This window comes from Dromaius novaehollandiae, chromosome 1 (assembly GCF_036370855.1).
Source record: "Dromaius novaehollandiae isolate bDroNov1 chromosome 1, bDroNov1.hap1, whole genome shotgun sequence".
Lineage (NCBI taxonomy): Eukaryota > Metazoa > Chordata > Aves > Casuariiformes > Dromaiidae > Dromaius > Dromaius novaehollandiae.
The window spans coordinates 17,063,415-17,085,298 of NC_088098.1; the positions used below are offsets into that span (position 1 = coordinate 17,063,415).

General features: G+C 37.3%; 1 protein-coding gene across 4 annotated transcripts; it reads right to left on the reverse strand.

Moving 5' to 3' along the window:
* Positions 1–5,329: 5,329 nt before the first annotated feature.
* On the reverse strand, positions 5,330–21,825 carry ALG12 (ALG12 alpha-1,6-mannosyltransferase). Of its 4 annotated transcripts, none has more exons than XM_026112996.2 (10): positions 21,755–21,825; positions 16,932–17,130; positions 16,652–16,784; positions 15,941–16,114; positions 14,336–14,530; positions 12,702–12,805; positions 11,989–12,212; positions 11,103–11,272; positions 10,826–10,901; positions 5,330–6,704 (listed from the first exon to the last, which is right to left on the reverse strand). In XM_026112996.2, the coding sequence occupies exons 2-10, from the start codon at positions 17,094–17,096 to the stop codon at positions 6,473–6,475; spliced, it is 1,473 nt and encodes a 490-aa protein (XP_025968781.1). In that variant the 5' UTR covers positions 17,097–17,130; positions 21,755–21,825; the 3' UTR covers positions 5,330–6,472. The 4 variants fall into 4 exon arrangements, with proteins under 4 accessions (XP_025968781.1, XP_064362322.1, XP_025968780.1 ...); XM_064506252.1 differs by lacking the exon at positions 21,755–21,825 and adding an exon at positions 21,473–21,711; XM_026112995.2 differs by lacking the exon at positions 21,755–21,825 and adding an exon at positions 21,520–21,630.
* Between the last annotated feature and the right edge of the window lie 59 nt (positions 21,826–21,884).

Genomic DNA, 21,884 nt, shown 5'->3' on the forward strand with positions numbered 1-21,884 from the left:
AATTTACCTTTTCTCCCTCCTATGGATATTTAATTGTATAGTCATGCTTTTCGTCAAGGCTTTTGCTGAGAGCACATGAGAACTATAGTCACTATTTTAAAAAGTAAAAATCAATTAAAGTAAACTTACTCTGTTTTATTTGTAACTGCAGATTCCTTTTTTGAAGGGTATTAGTTCTTAAGACTGTGCTGTTTTAGTATCAGCTTGGTTCAGAATTAATAATATGTTTACATTAGATCTTTGTAAAGATAATTTGCAGACCTGAAAGGCCTTAAAATTCAGACTTGCAGTTATTTAAAACCTAAATAAACATATGAGGGACTGCAAGCACAAAGTTACTTTTTTTCAGCTGTAAACCTTGATCCTTCTGTAGGAGTTAAGGGAACATCTGCATCTTCAGTTCAGGCACTGACTTCTTAGAGAAAAGAACGACTTCAAAAGAAAGGCTGTAAGTGTTCATTAAATTATTGCGGTAAGTTATTGAATGGGCAGATTTTGTGTTGTCTTTCACTTGTTGAACTTGTTTTTCACTTGAATATTATTTTTAATATAGGTTCTTAGCAATTGCCAAAACCTTCGGTTTCTTTCCCAACCTTCTCAGATTTGTAATGCATAGAAAACTCCCTTATTTTCACATTATAGTGCAGATCCTCTCAGAATGTAGTAAAAGCACAAGCTCTGTTAACAGTGGGAGTTTTTATGAAGTTAAGTTTGTACTGAACCAGGTCCTGCAGCAGTAGACAGTGCCCTAATACATGCTGATTTGATGAACCTGGAATAGTGATAACAGCTTTAAATGGAGTTCATTTCAGTACCTTAGCAACTTAAGAAATAAATTTAGTAAGTAACATTTTTTTCTTAAGAGAACATAAAATATGAAGTATAAATACTTTATGCATCATCAAAATCATAAGGATCTCAGAGCTTTTGCTTTTTACAGGAGTAGGCAGTAATAACGTAACTTATACACTATGCAGCAAGAAATCTCGTAAGTATTAAAGGTAGGAGGGGGAAGAAGCAGAGATCTGCAACAGTTTTGAAATAATTCAAGTTTTGTAAAGTAAAGCATTTATATAATATAAAGTATCCATTGAGATCTATATTATGCTCTAGGAACCTGTGGATAATGCTTCCTACACCTCAGACCTCCTCCTTGGATCCCTTCCATTTGGCCTACATCCCCACTGCCCAGTAAAAAGGAAGTTAACTTGTTTGATTGCAGAATTTAGCTAGTGACCATTTACTAGGAATGCACATAGCTTTTCCCCACCCAAGATTAGCTTCTGAATTTGCAAGGAACAGAAATCTCAGTCTAGAACATAGTTTAATTCTAGCATAAGGATGTGATTAATCTAATTAAATGTAAATATAGGTGACCACCTCAGAGTAGATGTGTACGCTTGTTGAGATCTGTCCTTTAAAAGGTATATATATATTTTTTTCCTCCACTATGCAGAGCTGACAATAACATACTTAAATTTAGGTATCTCCAAACCCAGGAGAATAAAAATACAAAATTAGCAAATAGCACTTTCTAATTCCAGATTATTCAGATTTTATAAGCAGCTTATCATTTTAGTCTTTCCAAAAGTATATTCATCCTCTGCTTTATTCTTAGCAACAAGAAAAAACTGATGCAAAACTACCTCATTTCATCCCCAACTTTAGTATCAACATGCATACTAAATGGCTAGATCTAGGCCTAAACTGTCTCTAACTCAGTTTTTTCTGCGTGAACTCATTCCTTCTTTCGGTTTCTTGATTCAAATTGGCAGTTTTAAAGGAAAAGATAGACTACATTTCCAAAAGTGCTTTTACCTTATATTTGACATAACTGGACACAAATCAAGCCTTGGTACAGAACCAAGGCCAGCTGCAGCTAAAATGAAGTCGGATTTGTGAAAGACTGCCCATCACAGTAAGATTTACTGTTTCAGGAAAAACACTGACTGTCCTTGCTATCATAAACAAAGGTCTGAAGTGAACAGCCAGAAGTAGCTGGAATTGATCACATTAATCTAAAGAGGTGATATAAAATAGGAGTTGCATACAAAAAGATAATTTATTTAAAAATAGAAGTCACATACATTTAAAGTAAAAATGAAGAAGACCTTCACTGAGGCTTTCTATGCCACTTAATTCCTGGAATTTTTGCAAACACCGTTTTAATCTTCTGTGTCCTACGTTAACCAGGTAGTGATAAATTTCATTTAAGACATAGTTGAGACAAATTATGTAACCAACTAATTGCGACAGCTGTGGCTAAACAGTCTTGCTTACATTGATGATAAACTTGGTTTGAGGTTTTGTTCTTTTGCAAACAGCAAGTGAAGTCACTTGTACAACAATGACTGAATGCTCTTGGGGGCGGGGAAGGGGAGAATTTAAGAATGAACACAGGTACAAAGTGAGGAAGGCAGCAGTAGACTTCTGTGCAACTTTTATTATATATGAAAGTGTACTCAGGGAAGAAAAAAGAAGCTTTGAGTAACTTTCTTCTTACTTGAAACCCCTAAATGAATGCATGCTTTCCAGGAAAAAAAATATATTCAAAAGTACTCCCTCCCTGACCGTGCACACATTTGCTTTGATGTTGACATGCAGCAAACACGTGCTTACACTTTGCATCACCTTTTAACCTCTTTAGAATACCGGAAAGAAGTCTTAGAGCAGTTTTCACTCTACACTAGGTGAGGCAGCACAATCTCAGTCTTGTTCACCTGAATGTGTAATCTGTTGTACCAATGGGATCTATGAAATGACCAGGTAGTGAGAAAAAGGGATCAACCTGTTTCAAAATGCATTATACAGTTACATTACACTGAGATTGTGTTCTGCTGCTTTGAAAGAAATAGGTGGTATGGGAAAGAACCTGGGAGATATGTTCTGACTTTCTCACTGTTAACAGGTAAATATTTATATACATATGACCCAGTACAGCCATTCTCCAGTGTCCCCCCCCCCCCCCCCAAATTCTCTCTTGAGAGAGACCTATAGCAAATACTTAAGGAAGGTTTTAAGATAAATAGTTTGGTATTTTTCCTAGCTCTAAACACTCTGTTTCTTAGAGACTTTGAGAACTGCAAGTTGTTACTTGATCATCTTGATGAAATACTGATTTGTTTAATCCTATTTTGAACCTCTTTTAGCATCCGAAATATCCTCTATGAATGAGTTCTATAACTTTTTCATGCAATATACAATTATTTTACTTAGTTTTACATCTGCCTGCTAATTTATATGGTGTCATAAATTTTGTGCTACAAAACTGATTATTCACCTTCTCTGGGCCATTCCTGGCAATATATCTGTGTCCTACTCATGTGTTAGCTTTGTTATTTACAGGTACAAACCTCGGTTGTAAGAAATTAAGTCAAACTTCAAAAGGAAATACATGATACTACTCAACATTTGATGACCTGTGGGAAGTTTAAAAGACATCCTAAAATAAATCTCATTCTCTACAGCAGTGTTATACATGTTAAATGCATTTGCTTTACTGTACACAATACTGTATTGTCTTTTACTCTCACAGATGTAACAATTTACAGATGGACTGTACTACATATTTTTGCTTTGTTTAATTTGGCCCTCAATTATTTAAATAATAGCTACTTCTGCTCTTAGTAAGAAAAGCTATATTTAAGCCGGGGTTGCTTGTAGTCAGTCAACACAAAAGGAATTTTTCTTCTAAAACCCTGAATTTTCATTAGAGTCCTATGATAAATTCCAGGCAAGTTCTTAGAGTATGTCTCTTATCTACAAGACTCATGTTGTAACTTTGGGCTTCCTCCAACCTTCCCTCCACCCCTCTCCCCCAAAAGCCAGAAGAATTTGTAATAACCCCACTTTATGTGTTTGTAAAAGGTGTGGGAGACTTGCTTAGTACCCTATTATATCCAAGAGGACTTAAACCCACATTTTCTTCTGTACAAGTATTAATCTACATTAAAGAGTACTAATGTATAGTAAAGAAGAAAATAAGCTGTGTGTTTCCTGTGGAAACTCTACCCACAAACCTTCACTGAGGTAAAGAAAGAAGACCAGGACTCAAATTAGAACATTCATTCAAAAAGAAAGGAGAGCTGGCTTTTAGTTTCTATTCCAAGGACTGCTTATTTATTTGAAGGTAGCCTTTGAGGAAAAGTTACAGTAATGCTTGTCCTAGTTTGACAGATGGTCTTTCCTATTTAGGGTGTGGGCTACTAGAACACTCCTGGCATATGTTGCAGAGGGTTACACACACTGTCACAGAAGTCACACAGCCACTGGTGCCACAGTACTAACTACTGAAATGGCTGCATTGGTCGTGATCTAGTCCTTTGACTGCAAGCCCACACAGCTTTCACACCTATAACTAAGACCTTTTCAAGAACCACATATGCAGAGCAAGATGCAAGAGGACCTAAATAAACTTTAGAAACTGCACAAAACTGCAATACATCTGTTTTCTGTCTCCTTGTATACACTTTCCTTTTCTCTACCCCAAACATACACTACAGAACTACTTACGTGGTAGCTCTGCTTGTGTGGAGTACTACACACTGCTGCCACAGCTAAGCACTAGCACTGGTGTAAGTCCAGCCAGCACCTAGAAGTTTGTGGAAGGAGCCCATCAGCTAAGTGTGCCTAACACTCAATGAGATTAAACTCTGTATGCATTATTGAGTCAAATGGCTGCATATTCTGTGCAACTTCAGGCATCAGCTTGAGACGCAAATGTTACAAGCATAATAGGCCTAGGTTTTCTCTAGTTAGTAGGGAAAGAGGTTTCTGCAGAAGGGACTCAGGCAACAGCTTTGAAAAACTGGAATGACTGTGTAAGTAAGTTTAGCAGTTCAGGTTTGTCTTCACTGGGGCGAGATAAATTTGAGTTTAGGTACTTCATTTATGGATTACATTGTGGATGAGGTAGTGAAAAGTTAATTATGATGCTTAACACACAGCAGCCTACATCCTCAGCTGAAGTTTTCCTTTGCATTCTTCCAAATTTTCAGATATTTGCACATGTGCTTCCTTCTCCACCATGTGAACTATTTGATGTTCAAATTGGCTCTGGAGGAAGTTCCATTTTCTTCCAAAGAGTAGTCAAATAGATAGTACTTCAGTAATTTCAAGAGAAGCTAGAGACTGGAGTAACAAGTTCTGCAGGTTACCTTTGCCAGATCTCAGTGTGAGGAAGCCTGCACAACAGCCACCCACAGTGGAGCAGGCTCCACCCCACCAGATCAGTTCCTCTGATACATAATCTAGCAGCTAGAAAAGAAAACATGATCCTAAAAACTGAAATGCATACACAGGTAAAGATAGATCCCTGAATGAAACATGCTTTAAGGATGGAAAAAGAAAACATCCTTTTATTCCATTAGATTTTTTTTTTTTTTTTTTTTACTCTTGAGGTTTCAGTCAGTAAGGAATAGTTTTCTGCCATACTTATTTCAGAAACACTGATTTTTTACTATTAGAGCTCCTGTCAAATTACAACTGCTCCTAACTGAAATTCTAACTTTTCTTCTTGGTATACACTTTAACTTCTTCCACTCAGCAAGCGAGGTGGACATCCTCAAAAACTTCTAATTAAGAAGGAATGACAAGGCATACTACCTTATTCTTACTTACAGAGTACAACACATTTGTCCATTACACACATGGCACATTAGAGTATTCTTTCCAAAGGGTCTGTTTATTTCATAAAGAAAACAGCACTTATTTTCAAGTGCATTCAAGTGAGTATTTTCATAGGTAATTTTTGCATTGCAAATTAAGATAGTGTTTCCCCTCTTCTGCTGCAAAGATATTTTTAAAATCATCTTTTCTTCTGTGAAATCCAAGTTGCACTGCTTACTCATGCACTGTTGTAATAAAGATAGCCATCCCTTAATACTCAAATCTTGCCAGTGATTGCCAAGAAGTACAACTGCTTTTCAAGTGAATCTTTCACTTTAATTAGTTTGGTAGCCTACAGGGCACAATTAGGTATTGTGATGAAGCTACAACGAATATGGCTTTGCTGTAATTAGTTTCACACAGGTAATCTGACAACTGAGGGCATCATAATCCTGCAGATATGTCAAGTGATACATTTTTGCACACACAGATTACATATCAAATCACTGCAGCAGCACAAACCAGTTCCATTATGTGTCTTATATAGGGCAATTAAGACATACCTGTGCTGTGTTATGAAAGAGCTACCTGAACTAAGTATGTGGGTTTTACTTAATAGTGCTAAACGTGTAGGTACCTTCTCTCAAACTTACCTAGCACTATAGCTCAGTATTTGAGTACATACTGCCTAGGAATGTGTTGTAATATATACATAAGAAACTGAACAGAGCTAAATACCAATCAATACCAAGATTATTTTCCATGGCTTTTCACAGAAGCTGGACTGCAGTGCTAGAATGGCAGTTTGCATTTGTCTTATTCAATCAGCAAAATTACATCAAAAAGACTTACTTAAAATTCACAGTCAGGACAATAGGGGAAGTTTTTCCAACAGTACTAATTTTGGTTTTAAGTTTAAAGTAAAAGGAGGTAGTGCAGTAAGGTTCAACCCAATTTTACTGATGCCAGGTATATTTGCCAGTGGCCTGTGGGTTGTCTTGTAATGTGATACTTGAAGAGGATTGGTTTCCATCAGTATGTGTGTGTAAGAAAACATCATCTGGTCTCCTGGTTTAACATCTTCTCTTTTATCATACCTGCAAAGAATACAGAAGGCTTATTTACATTTCTCTCTGTACATATGAAATGCCTCTGTCACCACAAGGCCATGTAGTATCCAGGATGAAATACAAAAGGAACTATAACATTCCCAGTTCTATCACATGATTAAATTAAACCTGAGAAGGAAATAGTACTTTTGAAGTATTTTTAAGGTCAGTCATTCCAAGCGTCTTTCTGCTGCAACTGTGATAAAAACCACAACTGCCAAAATACTTCCCATCTTATCCTCCACAGAGTGGAAATAGAGGATTAGTCTCTACAACAAAGCCTAAGACTGTAGAAAACTGGACTGATTAAGTTTTATTCTATGAAAATTGAGGTTTGGATGAGGGCTTTTGTTTTAATTTCAAAATATCTGAGGCGCTTTAGCAGAAATTTTCTCTTCTGGTAGTAAAATGCTACAGTAGGATCCTGAGAGAATAACTGAAAGAGGACTTCCTTGAACACTCTAGGAAAAAAAAAAAAGAGCAGTCTAGCAGTTGCAGTATTAACCTGGCACTTGTTACTTGTGGGTTCAGTTGCCTAATATATGCAAACTTCATGTTTAGGCAGGTCACTTTGGGTCAGCTTTTATAAACATGTTTAGGCGCATAAGTATATAAAAGTGTGTGCACACACACACGCATGTGTGTGTGCGTGCACATGTGTATAAATAAAAGCAACTGGTGAGTTCTAAAACCATTTAACATGTACACTTACTTACAGCCTGTGTTAGAAGGAACTGTATTGTTTAGCCTCAAAGTACTTTTGTCAGTCAAGCCATAGAGGAAATTTACAGGATGACAAAACAAGTCATATAAAAAGATGACCTTTTATACAACAGAAAGCAGCTCAAGCATATAGTAGGGATGTGAAAGATCTAGGTGCAAGTTCAGTCATTCTCTGTCTGATCTGAGCCCAGAACTGAACCAGAGTTTCTCATCTCACAGGAGTGTGTGAACCTCTCTCCTTTTATGGAATTTGAGGCAGATCTGTGTCTCATGCAGACATTGCTCTAGTTCACGGTAGTTTTTTTATTCGCTCAGTGAAGTGAAGCAGAGGGAATTAATAGCCCAAGGGTTAGGATGTTTACATAGGACATGACAGTCTAATACAGTCCTCAATCCAACAATGTTAGGTAAAAGAGAACAACTTCTGTAGGAAAGAATAAGATAAGTCCAACCCAAAACACTCCACAGACCACCATTTCATTTATTTCCAAGATGTGGGAGACATGGGTTCAAATCTTTGCTCTTTATCTCAGCAAAATATTCTACACTAATAGTGGGTAACAGTCCAGAAGATGGAGGTTAAGATAGAAGTTACTTGCCTTTAATTTTGTGTATGACAAGACTGTCCTAGGTATCTAACTATTGAGCAGTATTCATACTGTGTATCCCAAGTGAAGAACAATATCCAGTTCTTCACCCTTTGTGCTGCCATTCCTTACAAGCTATTTCCACCAGCTTTTTTAGCTCCTATTCTTAGGCACTTGATTTCTCCCACACATTTCACAAGTAACTTACTCAAGGCTGTGGCTTTTGTTACATGCATGGACACAGATAGGGAAGTGCTGCAATCCAAACCCTAAATACTCTTAGAGGCACCTAGCACTAAATCCAGTCTGCATTTTTTGCCACGTATATCTTTGAACAGTTGGCATTTAGTGTCTCTGAATTCCTCTGTGGAAAAACTGGAAACAATCTCAATTTCTGTTATGTTGTAATGTTGTAAAACTAAAGCCATTAACCTTTAAGATACACAAGTCTTCCAGTTTACTGTAGAGTACTTGTTAGTATGTTGTTAACTAAAATTTTGGAGGTGACAGACCCCAGACAGACAGAATCCAGAAGCGTCAGTAAATACACCATACAATACAGAATTAGACCTTGCACACTTAGTGGTTTCTTCTACTTAAAATTGCACACTAATTTCATCTGCTTCTTTCCAAAACGATCACAATACTGCTTAGGATGGTATATGTATCATGACTGGCAGAAGGAATAGCATATTTAGTAACAACTTTACCAACTCATAATTTCACATTTTGCTCATCAGCAAATAAAGCACCTTTCATCTGGTTGCAAGCATTTCTGAATTTTATTATTTTTAAATACTTCAAGCTTACACAGCATATTTATTCCTGGTTCAAAGAGATTGCACTCTTGATTGAGGACAAGATCATAACACCTCTCCTATGTTAGAACCTACATGAAGCTTCTTTCAATCACTCTTTAAAGAAAAATAATGGATCGCCTGCCTTTTTCTTGAGGCAAATAGATCTAATCTGAGCACAGTGAAAGCTGTTAACTTCTAAGACATTTTTGTTTATGGACTGTAGTTATCCTGATGAGTCATCATTCTTCATAGCCACTCCATCCATAAATCTGTTTTTACCTGATGTATACAGTCTGAAGATGGTAAATTTTTCTGCCCATGTGAAAGGCTGTCACTTCCTTGCATAAAGAGAAGATAGACAGCTGGTGCCACTACACTTTGGACTACTGTGCTGTCAAACAATGTGGTACTCTTGTGTATGGTACTCAGTTGCTGATTTTGTGTGATCCTTTTTTACGTGAAACTTTATGAGGAATCAGCCCTCCCTTGAGGTGTTTTTATAAGTATGATAAAAGTGAGAGAAACTACCCTTCAGCTACAACAGTATGAAACATCCATCAGTGACAGCAATATTGTGTCTGCTTTCCAATCTCACTGCACTACAGCCTTGCAAGCAAAAGTTACTTGCAGTAAAAATAAATAAATAAATAAATAAATACACAAAATTAAGTATTGAATTTAGAGAATATGTAAGTTATGGATAAAATTCTTTTAAGTATATTCAATAAACAAAGATTAGAACATTTTAGCTATCATGCCTGTTCTATCATACATACTCTAGCAGTTTAAGGTCTCATCCTAACTGTTCATGGCTTAGGACTCCTCCAGATTGAATACACAAAAAACAATTTGAAATAAACATTGGATTGGTAACTGTGATGGAAATCACAGTTCACAACAGTCAGTGCCGTCATCATATTATGAAAAAGCACAGTAATAAAATAAGGCATACCAACCTAGACAGTTCCTGCAGATTCCCCAAAAGCCTACTTTTTCTTCTTTGTCCTCAAAACTTTACCAAAAATTAAATTGTGATTCTTCATCTGATATTCAAGACCATAACTGAGGAAAAGAACTCCATGCTCAGAATGCATCTTAAACTAAAACCAGAATCAGCTTGTACTGCTTTTGTTTTGTGCACATATAAAGTGAGGTACTGTGTACCTTTATTCTGAATCATTTCATTAAGATTATATTTTAAATTAAAAAAAAATAGAATTTGGCTGAGGAGGTAGGCCTAAGAATCAAAACTGTGCCTTTCTTTGGTGTGCATCCTGAAGAGCAAGCAATACCATCCTACAAATGTCTCTTACTATTCATTTAAATATTCTGATTCTTAGAACTATCTGGACATTACTGCTGCTTGCAGTAACAAAATACTCAATTGTTTTTCCTCAGTGCTAATGAACATGACTAATAATCTGCATGCCAGCAGCTTCCTATGTCATGTGCTTGTTGTCATGTCATGTATGTCATGTATGGAACATGTCATGTTCCACATTAAAAAAACAGGAAAAAAAAAAAAAAAAAAAAAAAAGAACCTTACTTGGAATATTAACACACAGTAAGCTTCACATTTCAACAGATTATTTAAAAATAAACTAAATGAGAAGAACCCCCTCCCCCAAATTGTTTTGCCATGAGCAGAAAGTGTTCATCTACAGCTTTTTTTAATTCTGCCAAATGAAGTTGCATTAAAGCTATCAGAGCTTTAATTAGCTTATAATACTTTTTGCGTTTCTTACGTCTTTAAAGAATCCATGATACTTAGGCCAAAAAGAACCAAAACATTTAAAAATAAAAAAGTAGTTTTCCAGTTCTACAGTGGTAGCACTGCAGACATAATCAAAATTGCCTAGATATTCACACTGTCCTTGACCTGGCTTAATAAATAAGTTGTAACAGAAACTATATCCATCACATTTGCCACTGTGCATATGCAAAAAAAGAAGAAAGCAGGTGCCTATCTTCAGATCAAAATCCCTTGTTCATAACATACCTCCAATCTGAATTGATTTCTAGAAACCGAGAAACTCCTGTTTGTGCTGCGGCCACATCAATATGAACAGAGACATCTGTGTAAACAAACAAAATACAATATAAAAATGCTTGAAAGAACACTCTGTCTGATTAATAAGCTAGCAAAATAGTAATGAAAAGGATGCACATAAACAGTGTGAAGAAACAATATCCAGTATGTATAGAGAAAAACACACACTAGCAGAAAAAATTACAGTTGAAATGAGATGAAAATAAATCATACCAGCTTTACATACCTGCTGTTGAGGGTACCAACTCATGTAACTTCTGAATTGCTACTCCTCCAGGATAATTGAAATGTGAAACATATAAAGATGTTCCTGAATAAGCTGCATTAACTAGAAGATGCATTATAACAAAGAGAGATCCAAGTTTGTATAGCCAGGATTTCCGGTAGTTATTTAGACTAGTAAGAGGAAAAAATTTGAATAAGAAATAACTGTTAGTTTTCCTTCATACTGGTCACTGGTTACTGTGATAGAACTTTTATGAGAAACTCCCCTACTAGATAACAAAGATCAATGCAAACTTTATACAACACTTGTTTATAAGGAATACATTTATTATCCACTTCTAAAAGACTAACCTCTAGTGACAAATATTCAAGATTAGAATAAATATTCTCATTAATAAAGCTAAGTATTTCTGTGTTTGTAACCATTAGCCATAAACATACTCTCTTTCAAAGAGGTTCAGAATTTAACTTCAGTTTGTTTACTCGGTATAAACAAGCTAAACTATCTGATACAAACACCATGTTTTGTGAGCCTCAGTTGTATATTAAACTATCTCCAGACAAAAGTTACAGTAATAACATGGTAGTACACTGGAATATGCCTGTCTCTTTGGTGGATAAAGTAAGCTGAACTGTAACATTGTGACAGAAAATTGGGACTCTATTCATGACTCTGCCACAGACTTGCCAAATGACCTTGTCATATCATTTCACTTTTCTGTTGCCATTTCCCTCATTAGTAGAATTGGTAAAATGATTTTCAAAATTTCTAAAGGATCTCAAGATAATCCAGGTTCCAAGATGGAGAGAAGCATGTAAAACAGTCAGTAATAACAGTTTTATATTCTTTTATATTTTCAGAAAAAGAAATAAAATTTCAAACTTACATTCGTGAGCAAGTTTTAGCAGCCACTATGTTGAAGACAGGGAAAGTATATATGATAAAACGCAGCTCTTTGTGTGGAAGAAATGAATACAAGAAAATAAAGCCCAGCACTGGCAAAAGTAATATCCGAGTTCTCTTTTCTGCTGCACCTGAAGGTACAAATATAATGCTGCATCCCAAAGCACGAGGCAGGGCTGAATAGAAATACCACAAGAAAGGGGAGGTCTTCAAGGTGAAAAGGAGAGTTAAGGACACTTTCATTGCCAGTGAGTGTGTAAGGTAAACTATTCTTTACAGTAGCCTACACAAATTTTGCAAATATGCAGTATGTTTTTTTTCTGTATCACATATTTCTAGGCATTTCATTTTCCTACTTTACCCTTTGCGGAAAAAAAAAAGATGTTGCCCAACTACTCTCACTTCATGCAACAAAGCCACATCAAATGGTGCTAATGTTGGGAAATGTGAACAATCAAGGGGAAAAAAACTGGATTTATATTTGTAGAACAGAAATAAGCATAAAGAGTAGGTAAGCAAAGTTAAAATGTAGAGAATGATTTAAGGAACAGACATTGCATCACTGAAATAATTTCTACTACTTTCAATTATTTCATCAACATCATAACTGAGTCTCAGGAAATAGTTATGTGAAACCTTTTGTTTAGCTGACAGCATTCTACATATTTTTTTCCCCCTATACATTCCAAAGGATACTCCCCAGTTGGAACTTTTGTTTAAAATTGTGTTATACCAGAGCACTTTCCCTTCAGGCCACAGAAGCTGCCTCCAAAACAGAGAGTCCACAGCAACCGTTAGTCCTAAAAAAAATACAAATCTGCATGAATTAAAAACTAGAGAAATTCAAACAAGCATATCCAAGCCACATTACAAACTGGAACATGCACTGTAAGCCTCACCCAAAGCCATAAAGAAGGCTGAATCTTGCAACAGAAGCACAGGGGATGCTACACTTTGCACTTCTCAATAGAAATCTTAATTGAAGCATGTTAGATAGCAATCTGGTCGAGATTCTTCCCACCTCTAGGTGTGAAAAACAGTGGTTAAATTAAAGAGTGGTTTGGGGTTTTTTAAGTATTAGAGCACTGAATGTAATAAATAGTAACAAACCTGTTTTAACTTCATATGGTACTAAGTAGATTTTTACTGAGAAGTTGATGAGTTAAGTAAAACAAATCACCAGTAGTTTCCTACTATGTATTGGGAGGGTGGGAAGAAGGAGGATAATAGATGAAAGGCACACAAACAGTAAGAGTAGGAATCCCATCTCTTCCAGTCAGCTATATGAAAATTGCTCTGGTATTTTGAAAGTTTGCCCAGTGAGGGAATGGGAGTACAGGTGACTTCTTCCTGTTGGGCCTTCAAGCTCTTATGCTATGAGGAAACTTCAAATGCACATAGAATGATCTTTCATTGCTTCTACTGTCCACACTGTGGAAAGGTCAGCACACTGCCAGAGTTCATCACCAGACACCCATCAAGAGCATTTTTAATTAGGTAAGCTGACTCAGAAGCTTAGAATATTTACATGCATGTGTACAAGCCTTCCACAGACAGGTAGAAATAAGGAGATTTTTCAATCTCTCCAGCACGGACCATCACCAAAACTATTAAAATTAATGTATAAGGAAATAAAGGCCCAAAGAACTTTCTTTAAAACCTTGAAAATCATCCATAAAGCTAAACTGTGACTCTCCCCACCATCCTCTTGCTCCATACCCCTCTTTGTCATGCTGTGTTATATTTTATCCTGGGCTTTAGCTTATCATCATGGCAAGAGATACTACAGTTGATAATGTGCCTGCAACTATGAACAGGAACTAATTATATTAAAATCTACTTGCATGTCTAAGCCTTTTCAAGGCCAGAACCTTATACTATAAGCACCTAAAAAACAAGGGTCACAGTATCTTTCCACAGCTCTGGGTGCACTTATTTCAAACAAATAAACACCCTTGTAATACTACTACTAAATGGAACCACAGACAAAAAACCCTAAGGTCACCAGAGAAGGCAGGCAAATTTTTACCCTAATATATAGAAAATTCTACATATTTCAAATTATTATGTTTTCTAGTTCTTTAATTATTTTTATTTTTAATTAAAACTTTATACTGTAGACATCAAAAGTACTACGCACCTTTCCCAGATTACACTTTCACTAGTTTACAAAAAAAAAAGTTTTCTTGTGAGGAAAATGCAGAGGATTTATTAATTTCTAATTTTGAGTATTCTTTACTTCCGATGTATTTTTCAAGAATTGAAGAATTTAAGACTTTGGTTGGATTTCATATGCAACTTCGTTTTTTTTTTTCCAGATAAACACTTACCCAGCCAAAAAATTCCAGCAGGAACAGCATGGGAAAGCACCTTTAAAATGGAGACTCTTTTATTCAAAAATGTCACCAGAAGCATGAGTCCTAAGAATATACAGAGCTCTGATCTGAAGACTATAATTGCCAAAGCTGAGAACCAAATGAATGGCCTTTGCTTTTGCTGTATCCAAAACGTCAATGCCAGGAGCACTGCAAAAATAAATAAAACACCATCTGACACACTGAACACCTTCACTGTTTGTTTTGTGCAGGCAAACGCGTCTTTGAAATCATGCTCTTGTGCCTCTATTTTCATAACGCTTGCTAGGAGGGCCAAGAAAGCATTAGGTGGCATGTCTAGTCCAGTAAGTCTCCCTCTGTGAGAAGAATGTAATTTGGAATAATGTGCAATAATGTGCAACATTCGAATAATTGATACTTAACTAATTAGGAGAAGCATAATCACAGAAAGAATTTGGGAACCCTTCCTGGATAGTATATCCAGGAAGACCAAACTTAAGGGAATACTAAAAGCTTTTCAAACCAAGATTTGAAATTATTATTGCTTAGTGTCAGCTGATGAGTTTATTCTCTTGGCTGAGTATATCCTGTGTTAATGATAATGGCACCCCATTTCAAGTATGAAAATGAAACTACAGACTACTGCTAAAGAAGAAGGATCTATGAACCTGTATGTGTGGTTAGCTGGAAACATCTCTACAGATAGAGATCTCTCCACTTTTTCTGCTTAAACCACATGGTAACACTGCCTATATTGTAAAGTGGTCATAATCCTAAGAAAAACGCAAGAGAACAACAAAAATGGATTATACATTAAATAGTAATAGTTAAAAAAAATACAAAACATGTTTTAATACCTGGAATATCTAATGTTCTGGAAAGTTTACCACTATACAATATTTATCTGACCATTCAGCTGGTTTTTTTTTGTTGTTGTTGTTGTTGGTTTTTTTTAATTTTGATCTAAACAGGTTCTTAGACCAACCTCATGATTTTAATAGCTGAAAAACTTCCAGTGAAGCACTAAGTGACTCAGCTAATATCTGTCACATGTGATTAATTTTTTCTCCTCATCCTCTCTGGGGAAAAACTGTACGAGTAGGTTAATCTTAGTTTTGACTTGGCATACTTACAGTACAGGGGAGTGGGGGGAGGGGGGAAAAAATCAAACTGTTTATAGATTTATAGGTTTACAGATTACTCTAGAAAAGGAAGGTGGAAAGGTCACTGTGGGATTTTGTTCCAGTCTCATGAGAAAACTGTTTCCTGTACAGACTAGATTTTTTTTGAACTACAGGCGTACCCAGTAACTTTTCAATAGCTGTATATTTTATGCATCACATAAATGTACTCAAACCTCTAGTTAATCAAATTCATCTGACAAAAAACTATGTATATTCAGATTCAGTAAAACGTATGATTAAAGTCATTTTAGGCATATGCTGTAATAAAAAACACAACCACTTAAATTTTCCAGTCTAGTTATCAGATAATCTAGTCATCAAGCATATATATTAGTCTGGCTATACCTTTTCCATATGTACTATCAATTGGAGAATAATGTTGATATTTTAAAATTATTACTATGTGGATACTTACCAAAAGGAAGTGCAAACACATTGGGAAGGGTTCGTGTGCAGTAGAACATCAAATGAAACTGAGTAACAGTTATGAGACAGAAGACTGTTGATGCAGTTGCTCCAAACTGCTTTCTAACTTCTTTCTGTAACTTCCATAATGTGTAAATCACACTGAGTCCCAAAGTTCCTCGGACTATTGGAAGAATAAAAGTGTGAAATAAAAGTAATATCAGATTGATTGCTGATGGACAAACACGTTACATACTGTAATGGAAAGAAGTTGCATACTTCACAGTACAACCCACCTTAAAGACTCCCTATTAGTTTATCTAATTTAATCCTCCTTTAAATAGCTTGATACGTTTGCACAAAAGTCAATGCTTCTATGCCCAAATAAAACATTATGTTCTGAAGTGTATGCGGAAGTACACTTGGGAGCATATTCTCTGAAGATGCTTACTTTTCCAACACTGTTAGACATTTATGTTATCCTATGTTATATCACCACAGACTTTTCCTGTGTTGCCAGTTGGTCCCCGCCCTAAAAAGGGACCAAAGTTGACATGCTGGCAGTGACTACAGTTTGTAAAATCCCTCATTAAGGAAAAGTATACCATGTTTTAAACACTGATATCATGTTTTAAACACTGAGCTAAACACTGAATGTTACAATGTTACACATTGGCCCAACAGTAAAAATACCTCTGCTGCAACTTGAAATTTCTCATACCTATCAGCTGGGAGTAGAACTTGGACATTTGTAATACCGAAAGTACATATATAGCTGGGCTGGAAAGAGCAGCAATAAAAATTGGTCCAAGGAACGTTCTTGGGACAACTCCAGGAAATTCATGATGATCATACTGCAAAAAGGAAAAACTAACATAGGCACACCAGAAACAAAGGAAAATTGGGATAAATCATACTCCTATTGCCATTCTCTTGTATATGAGTAGGATAAATGCAATCTTTAACAGAGTCTTAGAAGAAACAGTGTCTTTCCAATTCACCTTATCCAAGTCTAGACGATGGTACACAACATCGTGGATGGCTTGTAGGTTAAAGCTTTCCTCCACTTTTGTAAATGGACAGACAGTTAAATGTACAAAGGCCACAACAATAATCAGCAGCAGCAATGGGAATGATCGCCTACTAGAGCTCCTCTTCTGAGGCATCCTGAGTTTGAAATTCACATATATTCTGTTATCACTGGAGATTAAAAGAAAAAGAGAACACATTAGCATCATGGCATGATGAGTACAAACAGAAAAGGACAAACTAATAAGCTTGATTCATATGTAAAGACAAGACTGTAAAAGAAGTGTAAACAAAGAGTAATAAATCAAATAATCTATTAGTTATTTGTATACATTCAATGAATGGAGTAGATAGCCAAAAGCATATTCAGCTGTCATTTCATGATTTATACTGTCTTCTGAAACACGAAGCTTTTCATTTTCACCAGAAGAAAACCACACACAAACACACACAAAAGACTCTTGTGACAAGATAGAACCTACTTAAGAAAATATTTCCATTTGTGTCCCGTACCGCCACCACTGCTGAAAGCACCATCTCATTTACATCTGTGTTTCATGGGAGTAACGGCTTTGTAATTTGCTCTCACTTTAATCTTCCACTGGACTTCATTATCTTTAGAGCATACTCTTTTCCCTAGGACTCTGAAATTAGTGGGAGGGCAAGTGTGAGGGTGAGAGATGGTTCAGGACAATGAACAGGTGCTTTGAACTTCTGAGTTCCCTAGTTTGCCAGTGGCTAGGTCTGGACTTGGCAGGTAAAGAAGGAAAACCCTCTGGCACGTGTAAAGCTTTAGTCCTAGGCTCCAAGTCAGAGAATTCTGTGGTGGGTCTTTATGATTTTTGGCTTGTTTTGCAGCATTAAGAGCCTAAATAAATACAACATCTCATGAAGTAGGACGAAGTCTTTTTAAACTGTGCCTAGTCTTACTTCTTTATGAGGGTGGATAAAAATGGGTTATGCTACAACTGCTTTTTCCACAGCAGTAGTAAAAGAGGTCTTGGACTGCCATCACAGCAACTCCAAGAAGTGTTTGGCATGAATTAAGTCTCTGCACAGTGCAATGTATCTTGTACAAAATCTCGCCTCTAGAAAGCTCTCTTACTGAATTCTTCCAATAAATACAAAGGCATCTTACATTTCTGGCCAAAATTTGCCTGAGAGAAAAATGGACACTGAAGAATCAATCTACCTCAGGTCACATAGCAACACAGCCATCCAAACAGCCTGAGTTTCATATGAAATAGTATGTAAAACATCAACAGGTCAGGTAGTCCTCACTCAGAAGCCTCAGCTTCCCAACATTTCAAGCATTTTAGGTCCCCTGCAGAAGGATCTGAGTCTTAAAAGCCCTTCTTAACTGTATTGGCCATCTAAGAAAAAGATATTACCTTCACCTGTAAACATTGCGTTGATCATACTCTGACCAGTCTACAATATAGCCTATTCCTGAAATCCTTAATTATCACCACATGTACAATCAATCCCTAGTTTTCTAAATTATTTGAATGACAGTGAAAGTACATATCCCATATGTGTTTTATCACACGGATTTTTTACCTTGTTGACTACATGCCTAAAGAAAATGAGCTTGTCAGCAAAATCATATACTTTGAAGAAAATTATATGCATTATACATACTGAAATTCCCCAAAGGGAAACACTTTAGAAGATTAAAAGACAAAGCATGAAGACAACACCTAGGCTTCAGAGATAAAGCCTATAAATTTAGAAATCTTGTCAAGTTTCAAGATAATTTGCTTAGTCAAAAATTGATGTTGACAAACCTCAAGATTCAAGTGGAATTTTTCAAGACAGTCAGGTAGACACTGAATTTGAACTTTAAAATAAGTTTGCTACATAAAGACAAAATATTTGCAACTAAAGCTTACCATTTTCTTAAAACTCTCAAGAAACAGTGAAACAGATTTTTCACTTAATAAAAAGTCTTAATAGTGAAAGTGAGAGGCCTATCAGTTTGATCCATCATTAACACTCTGATCACCTTAAAGAAGCTTTCTAAGGTCCTTACAATACTGCCACATGTATTCCCTACCAGATGTCTCCCTTGACACTGAATCACAAGAAAGGGGAGATTTTCACCACAAACAGTTCATCCCTTTCTGGGATGAAAGTAGGTAAAAATACATTGTTTTCTCACATTAAAAAAAAAAAAAAGCTGAAACAGTTTCACTGAAAATGGCTGATGCCTCTGCTTCTTCTGCAGAAGAGTCATAAGTCTCAAGAATGTACTTTTTATTCATCCCATGAAAGCCTACCAAATGTGGGTAATTTATGTTTTTCAGACATGCTCAGTAAAAATATGTTAGAGTTTGGCAGCCAAACTGTGTGTTAAATCAAGTCTACAGAGACTGCATTTTGTCCTCTCACAGGCAAAGTGTGGAACAGAAGTCTCTAAACAGAACCACCAAGAGAATCCCACCACTAGGTCCTCATTTCTTGGCTTGATCTAGCTTGGGTAAAGCCATGTTGCATTAGCTCCCATTTTCACTTTATTTTTTTGTTCTTCTTTCAGAATCTGCTCTAAAGCCAACTTCTGAATGAGATAAAATTTAAGGCCTATAGTTTTTGGAATCACCTTTTCATCTCTCCTAAGAAGGAAAATGACACTTGATATTCTTACATGTGTTTCTGCCTGCGTTTGCATACTGGTTAAAGAAAAAAGTGGGATGGAGGAGAGAAGATAAAGTTGACCCAGAAAAGGAAGTCTGGGACAGTATCAGCTAGAGAGGTATTTGGAAACTACATAGAAAATACCATTCCTGGAACTGGAGAAGAGAAACACAGAACACTCTTAAGCCAAAAAATAGATATGCAGCAAGCTTAACTGGACGGCTACTCTACTGTAAGCAGACTACCAAAGCTATCCATGAAGAATGTGTCCGATCTCCCTCTAGTGGCCAGCTCCCATGAAGGATGAGAACCGACCACAATCAGCTGTGTCACCTACAGTAACAGTGGACTGTGCTGTTGGTGGAATGAGCTACCTGCAGCCAAGCAGACCTATCCACATGACAATATTTCTTTTTGCTCTCTTTCCTTCCTTGAAGCCACAATAAATGTTATCCATAAATGTGCAAAAATGCTGAAGCTACTAAGTCATTCAAAAACCTAAGAATCACCAAATTAAGATCACCGCCAAATAAAATAAGTCAGATATCTCTTCTATGAATTATGATAGCCTTTAATTACAACCTATTTTTTCTGGAGGACTTCTCCCTCACAAAGTGCCCACGATGCTTAGTAGTCATTAAATGAGTAGTTACACTAGGTATCAGTATCTCATTGTATGCTAATCAGGGTAGGGGACTGCCTTTACTGTATTGCAAACTATCAGTCACTCTAAATACAGAATAATAAAATAGCCCTCAGGGCTTTTTTATGCTGTTTGTTACTGTGACCGATTCACACATGTTAATCAATTAGATGATATGAGTTAAGGTGACATTATTCTAATTCTACAGGCGTGAAACTGAGTCAAAGAAATGATAACCAATGACTGACTTGAGATTGCAAAAGCCAGTTTTTAAAAGTATACAGATTTCTATACTGATTTATAGGCTCAGAGAAGATTCAAAGTTACCTCTCTTTAAGTTACTATTATTAAGCTTTGGGCTATTTCAAATTGAATACCAAGGAAAGAAATAACATAAGATTCACAATCACTTTTGAAAAACCCAGCATACGTATCTTCTCTGACACTGTACAGGAACTCTGTGGTAGAGACAGGTATAGTATCCAGTTCCCCAAGGTGACATTCAACTACCTGAGTGAGGAAATTGTTCTTTTTCTCTTCCCAGTTCCCTGCTTCCATCACTCTACAACACTGATTTATTCTCAGGACATGCTACATGACAGAAACCAGAAAACACTGGGAAAAAAAATCTGGTGACAATAATTAGTAACTGCACAACTACATAATTATTATAAGTAACCAAATCTCTCATTTATGTTAGGTTTACAGTTACTTTAAAATAGTTTCAGCATAACTTTAAATGTTAAAAAAAGTAAGTCTAAGCAAGTTTGCAGCTCAGGCAGACCACAGTTTATTTGCACCACATCACGGGTTGACAATACGTTATCAGAAACCTCCTTTAAGCCAGAACCGTTGTAAATGATGAAGTATGGGCTGTACAAATGGAGATTAAGCACTAAACGGTGAGTTTTTTTGAGCTTAGTATCTCTTCAGGTAGACAACTAAGAAAAAAGAGCGCAACAGGGAACCGAAAATCACGGAGGGAAAAACCCGGTAGGGCTCTACCAGACTGCACAGCAGCCCGCCGCACACTCGCACCCGTGCCGTGGCGGCACCGCCTCTCGCGGGGACAACCGCTGCGCGCGGGGCTTCGCCGGCCCGGCCCGACCCGCCTTTGCGGGCAATGTGCTGAAGCCGGCGGTCACGCAGCGTTGCCCGCCGCCGCCGGCTCCCCCACGGGCGGAGTGCCCGCCCACCCACACGCCCTGCCGGCCGCTACCTCCCGCCGGCCCCTACCTCCCGCCGGCCCCACTCGCCCCCTGAGGGCGCCGCCCCGCACTCACCGGCCCGCGCGTCCACGTGGCCGCCCCACAGAGGGCGACGCCAGCGGCACGTGACGCAGTACGGAAGGGGGAGGGAAACACCATACCCACGTGACCAACTCTGCAGCGCACCATGTTAGGTGAGGGCAGAGCGCGTCCCCAGCAGCCGAAAGGCTGTGAGCTGACTTCTAGCTGCCAAATAGAAATGGTGGCCAGCTCTGAAGCCAGGAAGCCGTTGCCGGCTACCCATACTTACAATGGTAGCGGAACGCGAAGCAGACCGGCAATACCTCAGCTACCCAACCCTCCTCCCCGCCCTTAGAGCACGCGGGAGGCTCCAATTGGTCCGGAGCGTGGCGGGCGCTGATTGGACGACGTCCCTCCGC